We start from the raw sequence: 21,296 nt of genomic DNA, 5'->3' as shown, positions 1-21,296 counted from the left end.
TGATACCCATTTTGTGCCCATTGACAGCCATTCCTGAGGGAACAAAAGGACTTCAGAGTCCAGCAGGTCAGAGCTGTGAGGGGCCTTGGTACCCTGGGGAGCCTCCACACACAACTCGACAGAAGTACTTTCAGTTTGCAAATAAAGTGACTAAAAACTTTAACCCAAAGTTCTGCTGCTGCCCATGTATCCCAGGGAGGCCAGTGCTAAAAGGTCCCCACATACACCAAGATATTTAGAGCAGCATTTTATGTGGTAGCAAAGACTTGGAAACAAAGTAAATGACTCTTGATTGGGACTGTGTTTCGTGAATGTAAAGTGGTAATAAGAATAATAATAGATTGATAGATAATCCTAAGCTCTTTACAAATATTATCTCTTCTGATCCTTACAACAACCCTAGGAGGTAAAGTGTTATTATCCCCATTCTACAGTTGAGGAAACTGGGGCAAACAGAGGCAAGATGACTTGCCCATAATCACCTAAGTAAGAAGTTTCTGGGCCTAGATGTAAACTTGGATCTTCTGATTGTGCTGTGTAAGAAATGGCAAATATAATGAATGTAGCATTAAAAAATTGACATGTTCTGATTCAGTGTGAAGTAAGCAGAGCCAAGGAAAAAATATAAAGTGGTCACATCAATGTAAATTAAGAGAACAAAACCCATAAAATAATCTAAAAACAGTGTTGTAGAATTATGAAAAGCAAAGTTGACCCCAAGGAAGAGATATGAGGAGATGCCTGGGCCCCTCCCACTCTTCAGCAGAAGTGGGGGATCCACAGGTGTGGAACACTGCGTAGAATATCAGATCTGGGGTTTTTTTCCCCAAAGTATTGATCAGTTTTGCTGGATTTTTGTTATCCTCTTCCCTTTACCTTCTCTCCTCACCCTTAAAAAGTTATTTGTCATAAGGGATTTTTCTGTGGGAAAGATAAATTTCTAAATCTGTTTTAAAGAATCTAGTCACCCACTGAGTTGTTGAATGGGAAACACCCTAGAAACTACAGTATAGAGTAGGAGGAGATAGTCACCTATCAGAGTTACCTAGAACCCTGACTTGCTATTGTGGGGGCAAGTTGAAGGAGAAGATGCCTATGGGGAGAATGAGAAAAAGCCCAGGGTAGGGGAGCAGTCCACACTCATGACAAGGCTACTGATGAGAGTCAGAGACTAAATTGAGAAAGATCTCACTACTGGGATTGTTTGGCCTTTTTTTTTTTTTTTTTTAAATCTAGTCTCAGTATTAGAGAGAAACTCCCTGGAAATGTGTGACTCAGTTTCTAAGATTGGCTCTCCTTAAAATCAGTGTTCATGTTTTAATTCTTAGAACCTCCTATCTCCCTTTTCTGAGCCCTATATGCGAACCCCTTGACCCTTTCCCACTGAATCCATGGAACACCCCAATGGAGAGTCTGCTACTCACTGCCAAGGGCCCCATACTTCACACTTAGCCATCTTTCCTCCCTAACTTGGTCCCTCCATCCAGCAAAACTAACCCCGTTGTAATTCTCTTTCCCTTTAGAATTTATAAAATGTATTCTTTTCCCTTCTTTGTAGAAATAAGGGATTATGAATAAAGGATCATTACATACAATGTCAGGTTTTGTTGATATGTTGGTTAGTTTTGCTGAAAATTTTTTTTCTTTTTAATTTTGTTTTTATTAGTGATAGCTCTTTGGGTGGGGGAAAGAGGAAGATAAGACAAGGAAATAATGTACCTCTCTCCTTTTTTAGAAGGGAAAACTCACAGAGTAGATCTCCAAATGTCTGATAGAAAAATAAAAAGCAGTGTTAAAGCTTTTTATAAAAAGTGCTTTTGATAACCTCTGTCTGGTCATCCCTTTGCCCTCTGTGTAACTGTGGTTTCCCCCTCTTTTTAATTGTAAGCTCCTCAAGGCACATTGGGGGAGTGAGGCTTTGCTGAGATTTTATCAAGATGGAAACTCCCTCTGCTGATGGAGATGATGGGTAATTTCAAAATTTATATTCTGAAAGTTGCCTGAGGCACAGAAAGGTGAACTAATTGGCCCAGAGTCACACAATCAGGTTGTCAGAAGCAAAGATGAATCCACATCATCCTGCCTCTTCCCACCCCGCCACTCCCATGACCCTGCCTCTCTCCAAGCTTCCCCTTCAGAGGAGATATTTAATAAAGATCGGGTTCAAATTGCTTTAAGCTGAGTCCATCATGGGATAGTATGAGAACCCAGAATCTAGAATCAGCAAGGTGGGGTTTGGATTCTGGCCCCGCTCCTTCTCCCTTCACTGGGTGACTGCCTCTTCCTCTGCAAAAGTGATGCCATGGATTAGAAGGTCTCTTTAAGTTCTCTCCCAGCTCTTCATCCTATAATCCTGCTGATTGGTGCTCTGGTGGGAGGGCTCTGGACTTGGGAGAGAGACACTTGGAAGTTAAGAAGACCTTTCTGCAGAATCCATCCCATCCCATCAGGAAGGTGGCCTTGTAGACCCAGGGGATAGGTCCATTTTCTCCACTTAATTAGTTACCTTTTGGATATTGTAAACATACAAGAGCTGGTGGGGCCATTTGAGTGACCCAGCTCTAAGGTGTCTTTCTGTGCACTCTGCCATTCCAGCCAGATGGACTTGCTGGTTTTCACACCCAGTTCTCTCTATTGCTCATCTCTCTGCCTTGGCTCTCCCCTCTCTGGAACATTCTCCCCCCTCCCTCACCTCAGCCTCTTAGAAGCCTTGACTTCCTTAAGACCCAGGTCAGATGTCACTGTTGCATGAGGCTTTTCTGTCTGCTCCTCGCGTGCTTCATAGATGGGCATGTTTTTGTGCAGCCCTCCTACCCCATTAGAATGTAAACTCTTTGACCTTTGTAGGCCTTTGACTTGTCCCCTACAAGTTTGTGCAGGGGTTGGGGATGGAGCATGTTTCGTTCAGGATACCTCCCTGGACCATTCAGTCCTAACGGTCCTAACAGATAGTGACCTGTCCTTTCCAAAGCAGTTGGCTGGAGCTTTTAATTAATTCTTAAGGAAAACTCATCTAATTTTAAAGACACATTCATCCAGCTCCCTGGACATTTGCACAACTGGAGTCCAGGGCTCTGATTGACAAGGGTTTACTGAGAACTGAAGATCTCACTTTCCCTGGCGTGGTTGGTTATTACTTTATGCCGAAGGCAGATGCCTTGGAAATGCTGTGATGGGCCTTTTCTGTAAGCGTTTGCTGGGAAACTGGGTTTTTACTGTAAGACACACCAAGGGGAAAGGCAAGCTCATTCTTCCCAGGGCTACTCATTGATTGGGCAACAGCTCAGGTCAGGCCGACCTCCCTGGAGTGGCTGAGACAACAGCGGCAGGGCAGCTGAAATTGGAGTCTAGAGCTTAGCTTTGTGGCCTGGCTCTGGAAGTGACGTAAGCAGGTGACCTCTCTGAGTCTGTTTGCCTATCTGCAAAATGGAGAGATTTCTGTGCCCTGACTCATGCCGTGTAAAGCTTTATGGAAGAGTGAGCTGTGATGGGGAGAGGGCCTGCTTCTTAATCTTCCTGATGGGGCTGGGCGAGTCTCCTTGTCCCCCAGGCCATGGAGCCAGTTCTGTTGGCGTGGAAAGGAGGGTCACAGTGTAGCCCACCCTGGCCTTTGTGGTGTTGGAGTCCCCGGGGCTAACCAGAGCAGCTGGGACAGGGCAGGGATTGTGTGGCTTTGTTTCCTTTTCAGTCAATACCAGTGGGTGTACTAGTGTCTAGCCCATCGCAGACAGCTGATAGGGCGGCTGTCAAACTGCTTGATGGCCCAGGCCCTTCCACACATTGGGAGAGCTTTCTTGGGTCTGGTTCAGGATGTCCTCAGGATTTCAGACCGACTGTTTGCTGTTCTCCCTTGCTCGGCCTGTTCCCCTTACGACACTGCATCAACACCAGCCCCCGCAGTCCTTCCTTAGAAGCCATTTAAATTCGTGAGTCTTTGTATCCTCAAGTGTAAAATGGGAATAATCCCACCAGCGCCCCCCAGGCTTCACAGAGAGAATACCACAGTAGGAATTCACAGTGTTCTCCTAATTGTCCCTGCCTCTCAACCCGATTGCCCACAGAACAATTCTCTCTTACATTTTATATCTTCATTCCAAACCTGCTGCACTCCTCACCAAATTCAGCCTGGCATTCAAGGGCTGCCATCCTTCCCCATCCCTATCCAGCCTCATTTTGAAATATACTTATAGTCACAGTAGGCCTCTGAACTGCACAGAGACAGAACTCCAAACATGAAGTCAGATAGGCTTGAGTTCAGATCCAGCCTCAGGTACTTATGAGTCATGTGGCCCTGGGTCAGTTACTGCTTTCTGCTTCAGTTTCCCCATGTATAAAATGGGGATAATAACACTTTCCATGGTGGTTGTGAAGATCAAAGATGAAATGTAAAGCACATTGAGAGCCCCCAAGTGCCATCTAAATGCTGCCTCTTATTTATTAGACATATCCTCGAAACTCCTCAAGGGTAGAGATGGTTCCATTTTTGTCTTTATATCCCCAGTGCCTCCCTTGTATAATATCTAGCACATAATAGTCCCTTAATGTGTTGCAAAGATCAAAAGAGATACAATTTGTAAAGTACTTCGCAAACTTAAAAGCTATCAACATATGTGGTGGGAAGAGCCTTGGTCTAGTCCAGAGACTCACATGCAAATGCCAGGTTCGGCACCTTCCTAGCTGTCTGAATTTACTAATTCCGAATATCAGTTTGCTTTTCTGAAATGAGGAGAATATTACCCTTCCTCCTTACCTCCCAGGATTGTTGCAAAGAATATGTTCTGTCGGTTGTTGATGTGCTAGAGAATTGTCCTGATAAGTATGATTTACTTAATAAATGCTTGTTGATTGCTTATTATTCTAATTTCTTTGCTTCTGCTGTAGAATTTCCCTCTTCTCTACCCCATGAATCTATTTATCAGTGTCTTTGAGACTTGGCTTCAAATTCATCTGTCCCCAGAAGCCTTCTATCACTGATCTTTCCCTGGATAGGTGATTTCCTTTCTTTATCTCCCTCAGTACAGATCCGTCATGTGGGTGACTTGATTGCATGGTGGAGAGACTTTGGGCCTCATAGCCCCCCCTCTGACTCGTTCTATTTGCACAAGTGTCTTTGCTTCAAATTGCTCCAAGACAACTTTTTCTACTTGGTACCACTTTTCACCCGAGCAATTTTTATGTGACCCCAGGTGTATAAGTATATAAAAGAAGTATATAAGTCAAAATTTACTGATAATAAATCGTAAAGAAATTTATTTTAAAAATTCTTTGGTATACATGTAATTTATTTTAAAATAAAAGTAAATTTGCATACTAATAAGATTGATGTGCTTATTTTTAACATAGAAAATTAAATCTTGGAAGACTATTTGAAAACCTTTTACTGTTGCCAAATTTTTCATGACCCCCACATTCAGTCACACAACCTCACATGGAATCACAACCCACAATTTAATGAGCTTTGCCCTAGACAAAAGAAGACAAGTACTGTGGCTCTCTAAGCCTGGAAGTTTCGGAGCCCAAATCTTGCATTGGTAGACTAATTTTCCTTATTAGGAGATCCTGTGCCAAAAAGGTCCACTCTCTTTCCCACCAAAAGAGACCTACAGCCGCCCTGCCTTCTTTATATTTGTCCTTTCCCCTCATCCATGATTGACATTTCCGAAGGGCAGAACTGTGTGCCCTGTGGTAGGCAGTGTGATGCCAGGCTTCCAGTGCTTGTGGTGCCCACTGAATGGCTGATGTGAAATGTAAGTGCACACATATGGAATGCAAATTATCGGATCCATTCTGATGTCTTTTTTGTTGTTTTTTTCCAGGATTCCTCATACCTCGATGACACTTCCCTTTTCTCATCACCTGTTGGCTCCCTCTCGGATATCGCTGACTCGACAGATTTCCAGCCTGCTGAAAACCTCAACCAGACTCTCTGGGATGTGAACACTCCATCACAAAACCAAGAAGAGGTCAGTGGCTAGTGGGGAGTGAGCATTGCGAACTAGCAAGGGATCACGTAAAATAAGGCCAGACAGGCGAGCCCGGTTTTCTATTCTGACAATCACCAGATTGATAGATTACAAGAATAAAATGATAGAAGACCTAGTGTGAATGGATTTCAGCAAGGCATTGATCAACATCATCGACAGCTTCTTTGTGAACACAGTGGGGGCTGGGTAGTGGTGCAGTTGGGTAGATTTGGAACGCTGAAAAAACTCTGCTTCTACAGCTGTGCAGACTCAGTCTAATGACCTTTTTCACAATTGTTCCTTTTTTTTTTTTTTTTTATTGTCATCTTTCACAATTGTTCCTTGATGCAAATTTCTTTCCCACTTTTCCCTGTATGGAACATAGTTATTTTGGTCATATCTTTTTTTGTAACAAAATGACTTAGAAATTTATACTTTTTTGGAGTAAGAAGAGATTTTTGAGATCATCTAATTTTATCCCCTCATTAGATGAGGAAACTTAGGCCTAGAGAAAGGGTTTACTTGTCCAAGGTCACTTGAGAATTTGATTGTGATCACTTCTTGCTGATGTGTGGAAACTTGTTCCACACTTGTTCACCTTTTCCTCCATTTTCTTTTGCAGATGAGTAACTTCGTGTTGTTCGCTTTCTACACTAGGGACTTGAGGGGGAATTGAGCTACTTATTTAGAGGACTGGCTTATCTCTTTGCAAATACATTTGTGGTTTTTGTCAGACCTACTCAGCTTTTCTTGAGGAACCTAGAAAATGTGGAGATTTGAGGTTGTCTGATGATATTAGTTGGCTTTTCCCATCCCAATTTTTGAATTCCAAACTCTATTCCTGCCTCCTCTCCTCCCTTCCTGAGTCAGTAAGCAATCAGATGTAGCTTATACATGTGCAATTATGTAAAACATTTCCATATTAGTCATTTTGTACAAAAAGACCAGAGGTGGGGCAAAGGTGGGAGGGTGTGAGAGAGGGAAGGAGAAAGGGAGAGCGAGGAAGGGAGGATGAAAAGGAGGAACTAGTATGCTTCAATCTGTACTCAGTCAGTTCTTTATCTGGAAGTAGATTGTATGGTTCATCATTAATCCTTTGGGATTGCCTTAGATCATTGTATTGCTGAGAAAAGCTAAGTCATTCACAATTCTTTATTGAGCAATATTGCTGTTACTCTTGACAACATTTTCTTGGTCCTTTTCATTATGCATCAGTTGATATGTCTTTTCCAGCTTTTTCTGAAATCATCCTGCTTGTCCTTTCTTATAGCATACAATATTTCATTTCAATCCTATACCACAGCTTATTTAGCTGTTCTCCAATTGATAAGCATCTCTTCAATTTCAAATTCATAGGCCCCACAAAAAGAGCTGCTATAAATATTTTTGTACATGTGGGTCTTTTCCCCTTTTTTATAATCTCTTTGGGATACAGACTTAGCAGTGGTATTGATTGATCAGAGGGTATTCACAGTAACCCTTTGGACATAGTTCCAAATTGCTCTCCTGAATGGTTGGATCAGTTTACAACTCTATCAACAGTTCATTAATGTCCCAGTTTTCCCCCATCCCCTCCAACATGCAACATTTTTCTTTTTTGTTATATTATTGGTTGATTTTCTTAAGTATGGTCAGAAATAAGTATTAGAAGAAGCCATGTCATGTTGGGGAAAGCTTTCAACTCTGAGGAAACCTGAGTTCAAGTCTTATACCTATGACATGCTAACTTTGTAATATGAAGTCAAAAAATCTGAGTCTTAGTTTTGACCTGGCAGAATTTCTAGGCAAGTTCCTTACCCTCTATGTCTGTTTTCTTGTCTGTAAAATGGGTATAATAATATATTTCATGACCCTGGGCAAATTCTCCCCAACCTCTGCACCCACACACCTTCCAAGGTTTTCCATATCCATCAAATGAAAATGATGGCTTCCAACTCGAGCCTTTATCCTAATAACGGGCATTTATTGAATACCTGCTACCTTGTCAGGCACTGTGCTAGGCCATAGGAATGCAGGGGTACCCATGAAATAGGGCTTGTCCTCAAGAAATTTATATTCTTCTGAGGCAAAATAACATTCTTGACAGTAAATAAAAACAAAATGTATATAATAGAAGTGTAAAGAAATTCATATGCAACTGGGAAGGCACTGACTCCTAAGCATGGGTAGGGGGGGGGGCTCAGGAATGGCCCTTATAGGGAGCCAGAGATTCCAGAAGGAATCAATCCTTAGAAGTCATCCTAATTTGAGCCACTTGATTTAACATGAGGGCCCAGAGAGCCCCACACTTTAACCTTATGGTCAGATATAATGGCATTTAAAACAAACAAAGAAAAAGTACCCACAAGTTTTTTTCCCTCTAGTAAGCTGCTCCGGTAATCATGACTCAGTCTTCCAGTAATGGGTGGTTTTTTTTTTTTGTTTTGTTTTGTTTTGTTTTGTTTTGTTTTGTTTTGTTTTGTTTGTTTGTTTTTCTTTTTTTAAGAGAGAAGGAGATTTTTGGATATATACTTTACTTCTCATATTTCTCCTGCCTTTTGATAGGGTTGATGACTCTAGAGTGAGCCACCCTTTTTTTTAGCCCTAAGCTGTAGGAATGAAAAGACAAGCCCAGTGCCCATGATAAGAACAATGATAGCCCCACTTCCCAAGGTCTGGCCCCATTCTGGAGTACTGTGCTCAGGCCCAAACCCTGCCTTTCAGGAGGATTTCCATCAAACCTGATCATGGCTCATGGTTCACTAAAAGAATTGGACTTGTTTTCCCTAAAGAAGAAAATGAAATGAGAGAGCTGTGATCAGATTCTTCTGGAGAAGAAAGACTTGTTCGTTAAGCTCTGACAAAAGTTAGTGTAGCATGATATCGTACAAAGGGTATTTGATTTGAAGCCAGTGGACCTAGATTCAAAACGCTGATTCAGAAGGGACACTTTTCTCTCAAAGGCTCAAGGCATTAAGACAGCTCTGACTTTGTCCCTACTTCAAGCCTGTGTCTGCCCTTCTGCAGCATTGGCCGGTAGCCAGTCCTGGGGAGTCTTGCCTGTTCTCCATGATCTTTCCCAGGTGGCTAACTTGTTAGTCACATCTGCTGTTTTTTTTTCTGCCTCCAGGAATGTTGTTCCTCTAGACCTGGTGACTTGGGCTGCCCTAAAGCAGTTACCTCCCTGCTGTTCTTGGGGATCAGCCCGCAATTAGCCACTTCTGCTCCGACCTTTCCAGTCTATCAGTTATTCTCCTTGACACAAACAGCAGAAGTAAAATTGGAATTGAGCAATTCTGCCTTCTGTCCATCAAACTTTATTATCATCTCCTCTACAGTGGGTAGCAGATCTTCTCCTCAACATTAGAATGTAAGCTCCCCTGGGCTCAGGGACTGTCTTTTTCTATGTCCAACACTAAGCACAGTGCTTTGGAGGTGGTAAAGGTTAATAAATGCTTTATTCACTCAGTCATTTTTAAACTTTTAATTTTCTTTCACTAACCTCAGCTTATTCTGAGCTTGAATGTTTCTGCTGTTCTTATCAGGCCCCATGATGCTTTTGCAGTCATACCCTATTATTGGCAGAACCTTCTATTCATGTCCACATTAACCTATTTAAACCTGTCTCCCCTTCTTCTTTGTCTCCCTCCTCAGAATTACTTCTCTTTGTGATATAACAATTAAAAAACCTAAATTTCACTATCAAATACCATCTTCTTAACCAGCTGTCTACATTCCAAAGTTGACTCTGTCTTTTGAAGCCCTTATCTTCAGCTGGCAACAATGAGGAAAGCCTACCGGGTTCCCAAAAGCTTTAATTTTTTGCATAAGCTTTATAATCTTAATTCACTCCATATGAAGAACAACTTTCAAAAAGCTTTCTATCTAAAAATGTATAGTGTGCTTTGTGAAATGGTAAGCTCCTGGGTGTCCCTTGAAAAGATCCTGTAGATGCTGTAGAGATATTCCAATATTAGGCAGGATTTGGAGCTCCTTAGTCCTATTTTACTCTGAGATTCTGTAAATGAATTTGATAGCCAAATAGCCATGTTACCTGACTTCCTTGCCTGATTCAGATGAGCCTATTTCTGTTTGTTTGTGAAAACCCAATTCCATCAGTTCCGAGTCTCATCCTTTCAGGCTTCTTCACAGCTATAAGTGTTAACACACTCCTCTTTTGATAGGGGAGACAGATCTTGGCACGTAATCCCATCCAAATGGTGTTGTGCTGTCTCCCAGACATAGATTGTGCTGTCTGCAGCTCATAGAGCAGTCACATGTTGTAGCTTTCTTCTGAGCCTTTATTGAAAGAGCTGGGACAAGGGGAAGCCGCCCAGCACTGTCCTCCCTGTTTGCCTTTATCCAGAGGCCAGGCTCCCTGCTGCTTCCTGGATGTGACATGGACCTTGTCCTCATCCCCGTTCTAGGGGCTTGATGGGGTGCCAGAAGCTGTACTCAGTAAAGAAAGGAAATCTTCCAAACAGCTCCTTGTCCCCTCTTGCTCCTGTTTCTTAGGGAAACTTTGAATAAAGCAGACAGAGCTGGATTTGAGGACAGGGGACCTAGTTTGGAAACTGCTATGAGCAGAGGCAAGATGGGGCACTCCGTGGTCTGCTTGAGGGAGGGAGGCTCCCTGATAGAATCCCCATTCATTTGGAATGCCCAAGTTTCTTGACAGCTAGCAGCAGAATAGCCAGTGAGGGTTGCTGTTCTCCTGAATCTGAGTCACAAAGAGAGAGGAATAGGCTTGGAGTCTTTTTTCTCTCTCTTATTGAGAAATAGCTTGAACTGAGAAACAAGGGAGGCCCAGCTCCGTTTTGTACATATCAGTGGTGGGACTTTTGTCTGCCCCAAACCCCATGACTTTCTCCTTCAGTACAGTTGTACACTGGGATAATCACACCCTGAATCTCATCTTTACTCACTAGTGTCCTCCTCCCCTAATCAGACCCTCCAAAGCCTCTCTCTCTGACCCTAGCCTCCTATTGTTCAGTCTTTTCTTTTGTCTCTTCTTTCCTCTCCCCCTGGTCTCCAATCCCTCAGCCTCTCAGGACTGTCTCAGACTATTAGCCCATCCTCTGAATTCATGTCAAGGCAGCTGGGTGGTACAGTGCCAAGCTTAGAATCAGGAAACCACTGGCTGTGGGACCCTGGGCAAGTCATTGCACTGTGCTTCAGTTTCCTCATCTGTAAAGTGAGCTCTGGGAGAAGGTAAGGGCAAACCACTCCAGTATCTTTGCCAAGAAAACTCCAAAATGGGTCATGAAGAGTCAGACATGACTGAAGCGATTCAACAGACAACAAATTCACTTCTCCCTTTCTCAGTCTGGACACTTAACTAGTTCAGCTTCACACTTGAAGACCTTGACCCTCATCTTTTGTCCAACCTGACCCAGATTATTCTCACCACCTGCCTCTTCCACCCCTCCTTTCACAGTGCTCAATAGAGCCTGAGGAAAGCATGGAGACCCTACCAGTGAATGTTCTTGAGTCTTCTGGCCTCCACTGCAATGAAGCATTCCCTTTAGTCCTCCTTAGCTGATTCTCACCTAACTCTCCACAGACACTATTCTCTTCTTTTCTCCAGCCTCCCAGCCCTCCTTCCCCCCAGCCGATGGGATGTGGCAGCCATTCTCCCCGAGCTCCTTCTTCTCCTAAACCCTCTATGTGATTCAGTGTTCTCCCTGATAACGAGTCAGGCCTTTTTCCCTCCTTTTCATTCTAGATCAGAGCGTGTCTCTCTTCTCAGAAAACTCCACTAATTCCCCCATTGTCTCTAGGATCGAGTAGAAATTCCTTTCAAGCCTTCACTAGTCTTTCTGTTCTCATTGTGTATCCCTCTTCTTCCCACACTCAGCAATCTAGCCAAACCGGCCTCCTCTTGCTTCCTCACACATAACTTTCCTCTTGTCTCTGGGTCTTCCCTCCTCACCTTGGTCTCATGACATCCTTCCTTCCCTTCAGCTTCTACCCAAAGCTTTTTCCAGACCCTCCAGCTGCTAATGCCCTCTCTCAAAGGGCCTTGGATTTTAATTTATTCTGTGGCTTTTTGATATTCTGATACATTTTGTATTCTGATACATGAATACACCTTTCTTCTGACATAGTAGAATTTCATATGTCCCCAGCCTCTATGCCAATTCCTGACATGTAGCAGCCATGTAGTAAATGCTTGTGGACTGATTGCTTCGAGCCTTAGTTTCCTCACCTGTAAAAATGAGGGTGCCAGCCTCCTGGTGTGGTTGGGAGAAGTCCTGGCACCTCTGAGCCCCACAGAAATGAACCTCGGGGGAGCCACACGCTGGGGGGCCGGGCACACCCACAGACATGTATTCTCCAGCCTCGTCACTCTGGGTGACTGTTCCCAGTGTGAACTGTGTGCCACAGATGTGCTTGGATCCTAGTCTTCCTGCCCCAGCACACCTGCTCTTCCTCTTTTGTCAGGGAGCGTCAGGGACCAGGATCACCTAGAGTGGCCAGAGTCCAGCCGGGGAGAGCCTGGGCCCGCTGGCCTCCTGTCAGACTTCAAAGGCTTTTAGAAGGCCTTTCATAAACCCCAGTCCTCTGTTCTTATGTGATTGAAATGTTCATGTATATTAATGTTTAAGTCCATATGAAAAAGGAACAAAATACTGGGTTTGGCCTTCAGGGACCTGGATTCAGATACTGACTTTGCTAGTTACTCTCAGTATAATGTTGTGGGGCGTGTCAGTTCCTTTCTCTGGGTATGTTTCTCCTGTAAAATGAAAGGATAATCTCTCCAGACCTCATCATTTATAAAAACCCTCTGGTTCTCTGAGTTGGAAAGAGCTTTTCAGAGTAGAACATGAACTATCCATGGTGCGGAATTGGGTGGGAGGACAGACAGGGCCCTTAAGACACAGAATGTCAGCCCTAGGAAGGCCCTTATCGATTACCTGGTCCATCCCTCTGTAGAGAAAGAAGCCTTTAAGATGACCCCAGCCTTTGGGATAAGAATTCATTATTTGACAAAAACTGCTGGGAAAATTGGAAATTAGTATGGCAGAAACTAGGCATTGACCTACATTTAACACTGTTACACCAAGATAAAGTCAAAATGGGTTCATGACCTAGGCATAAAGAATGAGATTATAAATAAATTGGAAGAGCATAGGATAGTTTACCTCGCAGACCTGTGGAAGAGGAAGGAATTTATGACCAAAGAAGAACTAGAGATCACTATTGGCCACAAAATAGAAAATTTCAATTATATTAAGTTAAAAAGCTTTTGTACAAATAAAACTAATGTGGACAGGATTAGAAGGGAAGCAATAAACTGGCAAAACATTTTTATAGCTAAAGGTTCTGATAAAGGCCTCATCTCCAAAACATACAGAGAATTGACTCTAATTTATAAGAAATCAAGCCATTCTCCAGTTGATAAATGGTCAAAGGATATGAACAGACAATTTTCAGATGAAGAAATTGATAGTTAAATACTTAATGCAAAGGTACACCAGAGTGGAGATATCTTAGGCTTCCTCTGTATCATCTTTGAAATCTTTTCATGATAAGTTGCTTTATGTTTTGCTAAAATAGGAATATGTGACTGAGGCATCAGCTACTCTACTTTTCACAAGACAACTCTTGGAAATTGGGGCAAGCTAATCAGCCTCTTTAACCTTAGAAACTCTCCAGAGAAACCTCTAGGCTGACCTGTTGCCCAAAGGCCTTGGCCTCTTGTCTCCAGAATCAGCCCCAATCCCATAGCAGTCCTTAGCTGTTGTTAAATAAGGGAATTGAAACATGGGTGATTGCAAAGCACCCTTTATTTGAATAGCTTGTTTTCTGCTGTCTTCCAGCTGTTCTCATCTGCAGGACAGTTTCTAGGTCTGGATGACTCAGTTGCTGCTATCCCAAACACTCCACTGCTTGTGAGCTACCAGGTGAGTTACACTTTCCTTCCTCCACTGACCCTCCTCCCCTCCCTTCTTCTCCCATCTCCCCCCCCCCCCCCCCAGTTCCAAGGTATTATGCCAGTATAGAGTTTTACAGATGCATAATGTTTCTTTTTAAGAGGAGTATGTGTACCCACACCCTGGAAAACTCCCTATCAGTTCCATTTCCTGAGAACACACTTGATTTAGGAAAGTCCGGCCCTAAAAGATTATGACATCCTCGGTGGCAGTTATGGTTCAGACAACTTTCAGCTATCTCGTTTATTGGGAGACAACCCAAAGTTCATTAAGATTCAAGCAGAGAGTCTTAACCTCATTCCTCATCCATTGTAGAAGTGTATCCATGGTGTGAATTTTTCTTCTCATTGTCCCCCTTTGTTGGAAATTCTAATGGAATTTAATGTCTCATTATCAGAGCTGAGAGGAACCTTTGAACATTGTGATAGTTGGAAATATATTAGAAGTGGAAATCGTTATGAATAGTTAGACTATGGAATTTCAGAGCTAAGAGGGACCTCAGTCACAGCTGGAAGGGCCCTTGGAATAGAACATCAGAGCTGGGAGGTGCCTTAGGACACAAGGTATCAGAGTTAGGAGGGACTTTAGAGATTAATATAACTCACTCATTTTTACAAGTGATAAAAAAGCAATCCAGAGGGGGGTTGTGATGTGGTCTAGGACCACACCGTCTAGACAATCTATATTCCTACCTCCTTGTCCCATGGCCATACCATTTGGCCATCCTCAAGGCTTTCTTTTCTTCCAGTCACAGACGCAGCCAGAGGATGATGATGAGGGGGATGAAGAGGAGGCAGAAGAGCTGGGCCATGCAGAAACCTATGCTGATTACATCCCATCCAAATGTGAGCAGCCTGGAGAGCCTGGACTTTGCTATATGGCTGGTCCTCTTGATGCTCTTGCTTTGGTTTTCATTCTCTCTGCTGGGGGTCTTGGAGGGCTCCATAGACTCTTATATTGGAAAGCCCAGGTCATCTTCCACTTTGTGTCAGGCATTCTGTTAAGCCACGTGGGTACAAACTATCAATGAAATTATCCCTGCCCTCAGTCTGCTTACATTTTACGGGGGGAAGGAAGGGGTGGGGGACCAGGGAACATACTGATAAGGAAACGCAGCAAACATACAAAGCAGAAGCAAAGGAAGGCAGGAAGAAGTCAGAGAGGGGAAGGGAGGCTGTTGAGAGAGTCTGAGGCAGTTCTGGAGGCCTGGCCTGAGTTGTGATAACTAATAAGCCTGCTTCTGATTCACAAAACACTTGATATGCATCTTACCTTTATCAATGAGATGGAGCCACTGTTCCTGTTTAGAAGAGTAACGTGGCTTGCTTTAGGTCACACAACTCCTAAGTGGCAGAAACAGGATTGGTATCCCCGTATCTAGGCCTTCCAATCTCGTCTGTCTTCTATACCAACACCTGGGCTCTTTTCATTGCTTGTTATCCTCTGCCTCCAGCATTCAAGGGAGTCTGTAGGAGCTTGTTAAAAGCTCATTATTAGTACTGCTGATGGATGTTGGGGCCCACACAGCTAAATTTATACTCCTCCTCACACCTCCAGGGTCCCCCCTCCTTCCTCTTCCTGTACCTTGAAGGGAGTTTTTGAGAACTCAGGAGTTTAGAAAGACCCTAAAACCATGGCGGTAACATTTTTAGAATTAGATTATTTTGAATCACCAATCCAGAGTGTTTGTCACTTTGATAGGATTATAAGACTTAAGAGTCTTAGCTAGGAAACCCTAGTTCAGTTTGTTCATGTTACAGATAAGTAAACTGAGCTCTGGAGAGCTTTCCCATAGTGATACAGATATTGCGTAGCCACGCCTGTGTTTGACAGCCCCATCCTCTGGCTCGGGATCCCTTGTGCGCTTTCCAAGATACCACTTTGTCCTTTGCTTCTTTCCTTGAGTAGAGAGGCAGTTGGAACCTCGTGGTTGAGGGCAGAGGAAAGCCATGCTACAACATGGTGCTCTGAGAGAGAGCGCACATGGTTTCTTCTGACTGCGTATGTATTCCTTCCAGCTAAGATTGGGAAACATCATCCAGACCGTGTGGTTGAGACGAGCACTCTCTCCAGCGTTCCTCCTCCTGACATCACTTACACCCTCTCGTTGCCCACCTCCGCGGCCGACAGCGGGTCCTTGTCAGCACTACAGTTAGAAGCCATCACTTACGCCTGCCAGGTAGGAGCATGTTCTCGTGCCCTTGGGTGTGGGAAAGTCTCTGCTGGGTCTTAAGTTCTTGTTTGTCATTTGCCGGTTTTTAACACCAGAAGTGTGAATGACTCATAGAATCTCGGAGTTGGGGGGAGGGGACTCACCTGCATGTACGCCTGGGCTTGGAGACCCACTGTCACGATCAGAAGTTTGCAGGTTTGAAGCAATCCCAATAGACTTTGGACAGAAAATGCCATGTGCATCCAGAAAAAGCTCTAACATGCTATGTTCACTTCGTTTTTCTGTTTTCTCGTCTCTCTCGTGGTTTTTCCCTTTTGCTCTGATTTTTCTCTCTCAATATGATTCATAAAGCAATGTGTATTAAAAACAAACTTAGTACAAACAAAAAAGTTTGAAGGCTTGCTTTGGATCAACACTCGCTGGGAAGACTCCAGACTTGTCCTCTTCCCTCTTGCCTCCCCTACTTTGGTGACATTTTCCAGGCAGGAGACCAGCCTAAGCTTTCAGCTGGTGTCTTTAGTTTCCTTTTTATCTTGGGAAGCAGCGCTCAGAGTGGAGGGTACAGTGGTCCCCATCCTCCCACTGCCTCATTCCCCATCACCCTTTAGCCTGACAGGGCCGTTCCCGGGCCACCGGGCCCGGATGCGCCCCAGTCACAGGCAGTTGTCAAGTGCTAACCCTTCTTGTGATCGGCAGCAACACGAAGTCGTGCTGCCCAACGGACAGCGAGCCGGCTTCCTCATCGGGGACGGTGCCGGTGTTGGGAAGGGCAGGACGGTGGCCGGGATTATCTTTGAGAACTTCCTGAAGGGCAGAAAGAAATCCCTGTGGTTAGTATTCCTCCTTCCTCCTTCAGTGAGGGGGGGGGGGGTGTCCCCTGGCTATGATCCTCCCTTTGGCTGGCAATCCTTCTGGGCTGCGGCCTCTTGTCTATGCCAGCAGTGGGCTTTGGCCGATGTCCGGTCACCACCAGTCTCTCCTCCGTTCCATCTCCCATCAGAGAGGGAGGGTGGCTCCAGGGGAGGGGAGAGCCATTGGGAAAAGGTAACTCTGCTGCATTGGCACCTGCAGGTTCAGCGTCTCTAACGACCTCAAGTACGATGCTGAGCGAGACCTGAAGGATATCAACGCACCTCACATTCCAGTGCACGCTTTAAACAAGGTGAGCAGAGCCGGAGGAGGCTGGCCTGCACCGACCTCGGAGGGACCCAGCTCCTCCGTGAAGCTTCTGCTGTTGCCCTCCTCCAGTCCCGGAGAGCCAGGGTTCCCTTTCTCCATTGTGACGGAAGGGGAACAAGTCTCATTGTGCTCTCCTCTCAAGGTCTCATCCCTCTGGGGTGAGGAGGGCCTGTCCAGAAGCGGCCGGCATTCTTACGGCCATTTCCTCTGCCCTTACTGAGTCAGATGGGTTGGGGTCAAGGAGCCTCAATTCCAGGACTGATTGTCTTGAAGTCTAAGGTAAATTGACTGAGTAGTCGCCAGCTCTGTCCCTTCCACTCTTAGCAGGCACGTGTTAGCAGCAGCCTTGCCCCATGTCCCAGGCAGTGTGAGGCTGGGAGCAGAGGTGAGTGCTCCGGACAAGAGCTGCTCTTGCAGCGCGCCCCTCGGGGATTATCATCAGCACATGGTGAGCCTCCGAGGGCTGGATTCTGCCCTGGGGACACCACAAGAAGCAAAGGGCAAGTCACTTTGCATTATTGTCTCCATATAAACCACAGCCTATATGGATGTCATAACACAGCTACACACGTGTGGTTATTTATTTGTTGTAGTCCTGAAGTCATGGAGCCCCAGGATGAGGAAAGGAGGAGACGTGCTCTGTATCGTAGCCAGGTACTCCTTAGCTTTGAGCCAGAGAAAGACTTAATGACCATCTCCGCATCCCATTGGGTGTCTCCACACGCCTGCTCTCTCCCGCTCTGGGTGTATATTTGTGTGTGTGACATATATGATAACCACCTTTGGGTAGAGGGGCCAAAACTGGAAGTAATGGGTGGAAGTTTGGAAGAGGTAGGGGCTTGATGTAAGGAAAATCTTCCTAGCTATTAACACAATATCCCCAAGAGGAATGGGCGGCCAGTAGCTTATCAGATAACAGATTGAGAGTTGGAAGGGTCTTGGGAATTTACCCATTTTACAGATGAGAAAATGAGTCCCCAAGAAGTAAAATGGTTTGCTCAAATTCACACTTCATAGTAAGTGGCCAAATCAGGCCTCTGCCAATAAACCCATTGCTTTTGTCACTGTCCCATACGTACCTCCTAGGACTGGCTGTTTCCCAAATGACTTTGTGCGTGCAGTGTGTTGTTGAGGGGCTCTTATGCAGTGATTAATTGGGCTGGTCCTTTTAATTCCTCATATTAGACTACTGACTCCTCTCATGTGCCAAGTAGAGCCGGGGCCAGCACACTCAGGGCCACATCCTCCAGTCGTTGTATATATATTCCTGGCATGTCTGTTTATTTTTGGATGAACCAAAGCAAACCTTGTTGGATAGAGGTCATTTTTTTTAAAGGGTGCCATGCTCCAGGGAATCAAAGGGACTTGGATTTCTGCACCCACATTCTTACATAGCAGCAGTGGAGTGGGGTCTTAAAGATCAGGCCGCTTCTGACATCCCCTAGAAGCTCACTCAAAATCAGGATTAAGAGGAGAAAAAAGTTCAGTGGGGATACACATGGAGGGGAGCAGGGGGGGTGTATGTATTCATACACATGCTCACGCATATGAAGTCATCTGTTCTCTTATCAGAATATTTGGTCATTTCAGATAACAGGGAATTTCATCAATCAACAGGCAGCCTCTTGTTGAATTACTTGGAATAGCGGAAATTCTTTGAGATATGCCCTCTAGGCAATGGGATTTTGTTTCTTTAAAAAAGAAAAGCACCCGTATTATTCTCTACCACTCCTCACCATAATCATCTCTTTATTTCCTTCCTTTTCTCTTTTTTAAAAAAATTTTTTTCTTCCTTTTAACTAAAGAGAGCAAGCACTGAAGAGTTCAAGAAATTCTCTTCTCTGCTCCATTATTTACTCAGTGTGTAAATTGGACTTATTTCTCCTTTCTAGACCTCAGTTATCCTCACCTGAAAATGGGGCAACGATAATTGTTCTAGCCAATGAAATGTTCCTAAGGGAAAATGAATGTCCAGATTGACTTCCTTTACCTTATAAGTTAATGTCATGGAAGATAGGGCTTGCTCACAGATTCTTTCTTTGAAGGAAGCCCCCCCGGGACAGGATAGATGAAAGATTTGGCTGAGTATAAATATTCCTCTTTATGCTCTTGTGACTTTCTCCCTCTAGATCAAGTATGGTGACACAACTACCTCGGAAGGAGTCCTTTTTGCCACTTACTCTGCCCTAATTGGGGAGAGCCAAGCAGGCGGACAACACCGGACCAGAATCAGGCAGATTCTTGACTGGTGTGGAGAAAACTTTGATGGAGTTGTATCCTTGATGTGAGCCCCCAGGGCTGGCCTGGAGTCAGGGAAGTCCCCCCAACGCTTTGAGAATGGGGTGGGTGATCTGGTCTGGAGTTTGAAAGTTCAGAGGCTGTCCTAGAATATCGTCATCTCTCAGCCATCTCAGTTTTTGTTCATGGGCCCTCTCACCACACATCTGGGGTTTTCATGGATAGACTGTTTGTGGGAGCTAGAAATAAGGTCCCATAACAGACTCTGACTAATTGGATTCTTTTGGTCAACGAAGGGATAATTAACACTGATTGCTGGGGCCCTGCTTTTAGACCTGGTCCTTAAAGCCTTAATGTTCTTTTAGGGGAGATGGATGCTTCAATACTAGTTAGAAGAAGAGAAATTGAAAGTACCTTGAGATCAGAGGGAAAAGATCACTTGGGGACTGAAAGAAGGGGAGAGATCCCACTCCTCGAAGGATGTCCTAGGGCAGAAATGTCCCCTAGTAGTGAAGAGCTCTGTAAATGCTCTCAAATCCTCTTTTAGTCACTGTTACTGACTTCAAAGACCCCTCCACCCCTTTACTCAGGAGTTTCTGAAGCAACCCCCAAAAAAACCTGTTCTTGGTGTAAGAGCCTGCCTCCAAGGTTGAACTTGTCCTTATGTGTTTAGACTGCCCCCTGTATGATACTGCCAGGCCCAAACACAAAGATTTTTCAGACTAGCAAGCATCTGCCAGCATTGTACTCCATTGACCCAGCTTTTGATAGGCCAGGAGGGCTTGAGGGCAGAAGGGCAGGCGCCTCACTGAATCCTGATTTGACAGCTCAGAGTGGTCCATGAGCTGGTCGTCATTCTGAATGTCAGTGATGGCCGCTGCCCAGAATGTAAGATGTCAGGGATTTAGGCGATTAGATTCAGCTGGTCTTGACTCCAAGCCCTGCTCTGAAAGCTGCTGTTTTGACAGATTCTCTCTCCCATTCTGACAGGGTCAGTAATGCTTGTCCCATTGGACTTTTGCTCCAGTTTTGAAAGGCTTTGAGCCAAGGAAAGAATCCACACTCACCCCTCGGTTGGTCAAGGCTATTTCTTGGCAACGAGACTTGACAGGGACATGTGCGTCTCTCCTGACCCCTAGATTCCCGGACATACTGGGGTGTGTCACTGCCTCTAGCTGGAGCTGGTCTTCTGGGAAAGGGCAGAAGACTTAATTGGGTAGTTGGTAGGTGGTGTTTATTGCTCTAGGTGACAGTTCTCAGGGACACCACAGCCCTGAGCAGAATCCGATAGCTTAGTCCAGAGAGCCTTCTATTGATTCTTCTCTAACCTTATCTGGCTCCAGAGTCTTCTGTCCAAGAGGAGGTGAACTGGTGGGCTCGTTGAGAATGTAGGTTTTAATATAGTTTCTAGTATTATGAATCAGCAAAAGTACTGGAGCTATTAGCCTTTTCCATTACCATTCCAGAGGAGAAGATATTTCAGTTAAGGAGCAAAGACTTGAGAGTTCACCAAGTAGGCTCTATCAGATTGGGACCAACTTCTTGGATTCATGTTACATATAAATGGTCAAAGGCACAAAGCAAATGTGAGGTGGTCTGGATATTGCAAACATCTTTCTCCTCCAAAGGAGGCAGAAAAGGGGTTATCTTATCTGGAATAGATGAGGAATGCAGGCTCAGGAAAGAAGCCTTCCAGGAAATGGAAGGGCGGGGTACTCCTAAGCTGGGAGGGGAGAGGGAGGAGGGTAGGGAAAAGGGGAGGTGCTGAGTCATGAAACAGTCTGTCCAAAGTACGTTCCAAAGGCTGCAATGGCCAGGCCTCCTGGG

At 44.7% G+C, this 21,296-nt stretch overlaps 1 protein-coding gene across 6 annotated transcripts in view; it reads left to right on the top strand.

The window, feature by feature from the left end:
• SBNO2 (strawberry notch homolog 2) overlaps positions 1 to 21,296 on the top strand; it is a 207,864-nt gene that overhangs the window by 150,040 nt on the left and 36,528 nt on the right. For all 6 annotated transcript variants that reach the window (XM_051972158.1, XM_051972157.1, XM_051972156.1 and 3 more), the window contains 7 exons: positions 5,817 to 5,963; positions 13,766 to 13,849; positions 14,628 to 14,724; positions 15,898 to 16,058; positions 16,749 to 16,882; positions 17,124 to 17,214; positions 19,361 to 19,504. In XM_051972158.1, coding sequence (XP_051828118.1) covers positions 5,817 to 5,963; positions 13,766 to 13,849; positions 14,628 to 14,724; positions 15,898 to 16,058; positions 16,749 to 16,882; positions 17,124 to 17,214; positions 19,361 to 19,504 — 858 coding nt within the window. The remainder of the gene's footprint in view (positions 1 to 5,816; positions 5,964 to 13,765; positions 13,850 to 14,627; positions 14,725 to 15,897; positions 16,059 to 16,748; positions 16,883 to 17,123; positions 17,215 to 19,360; positions 19,505 to 21,296) is intronic.

This window comes from Antechinus flavipes, chromosome 1, assembly GCF_016432865.1.
Source record: "Antechinus flavipes isolate AdamAnt ecotype Samford, QLD, Australia chromosome 1, AdamAnt_v2, whole genome shotgun sequence".
NCBI lineage: Eukaryota > Metazoa > Chordata > Mammalia > Dasyuromorphia > Dasyuridae > Antechinus > Antechinus flavipes.
The sequence above is the reverse complement of the archived record's forward strand: the minus strand, read 5'-3'. Positions and strand labels throughout refer to the sequence as shown.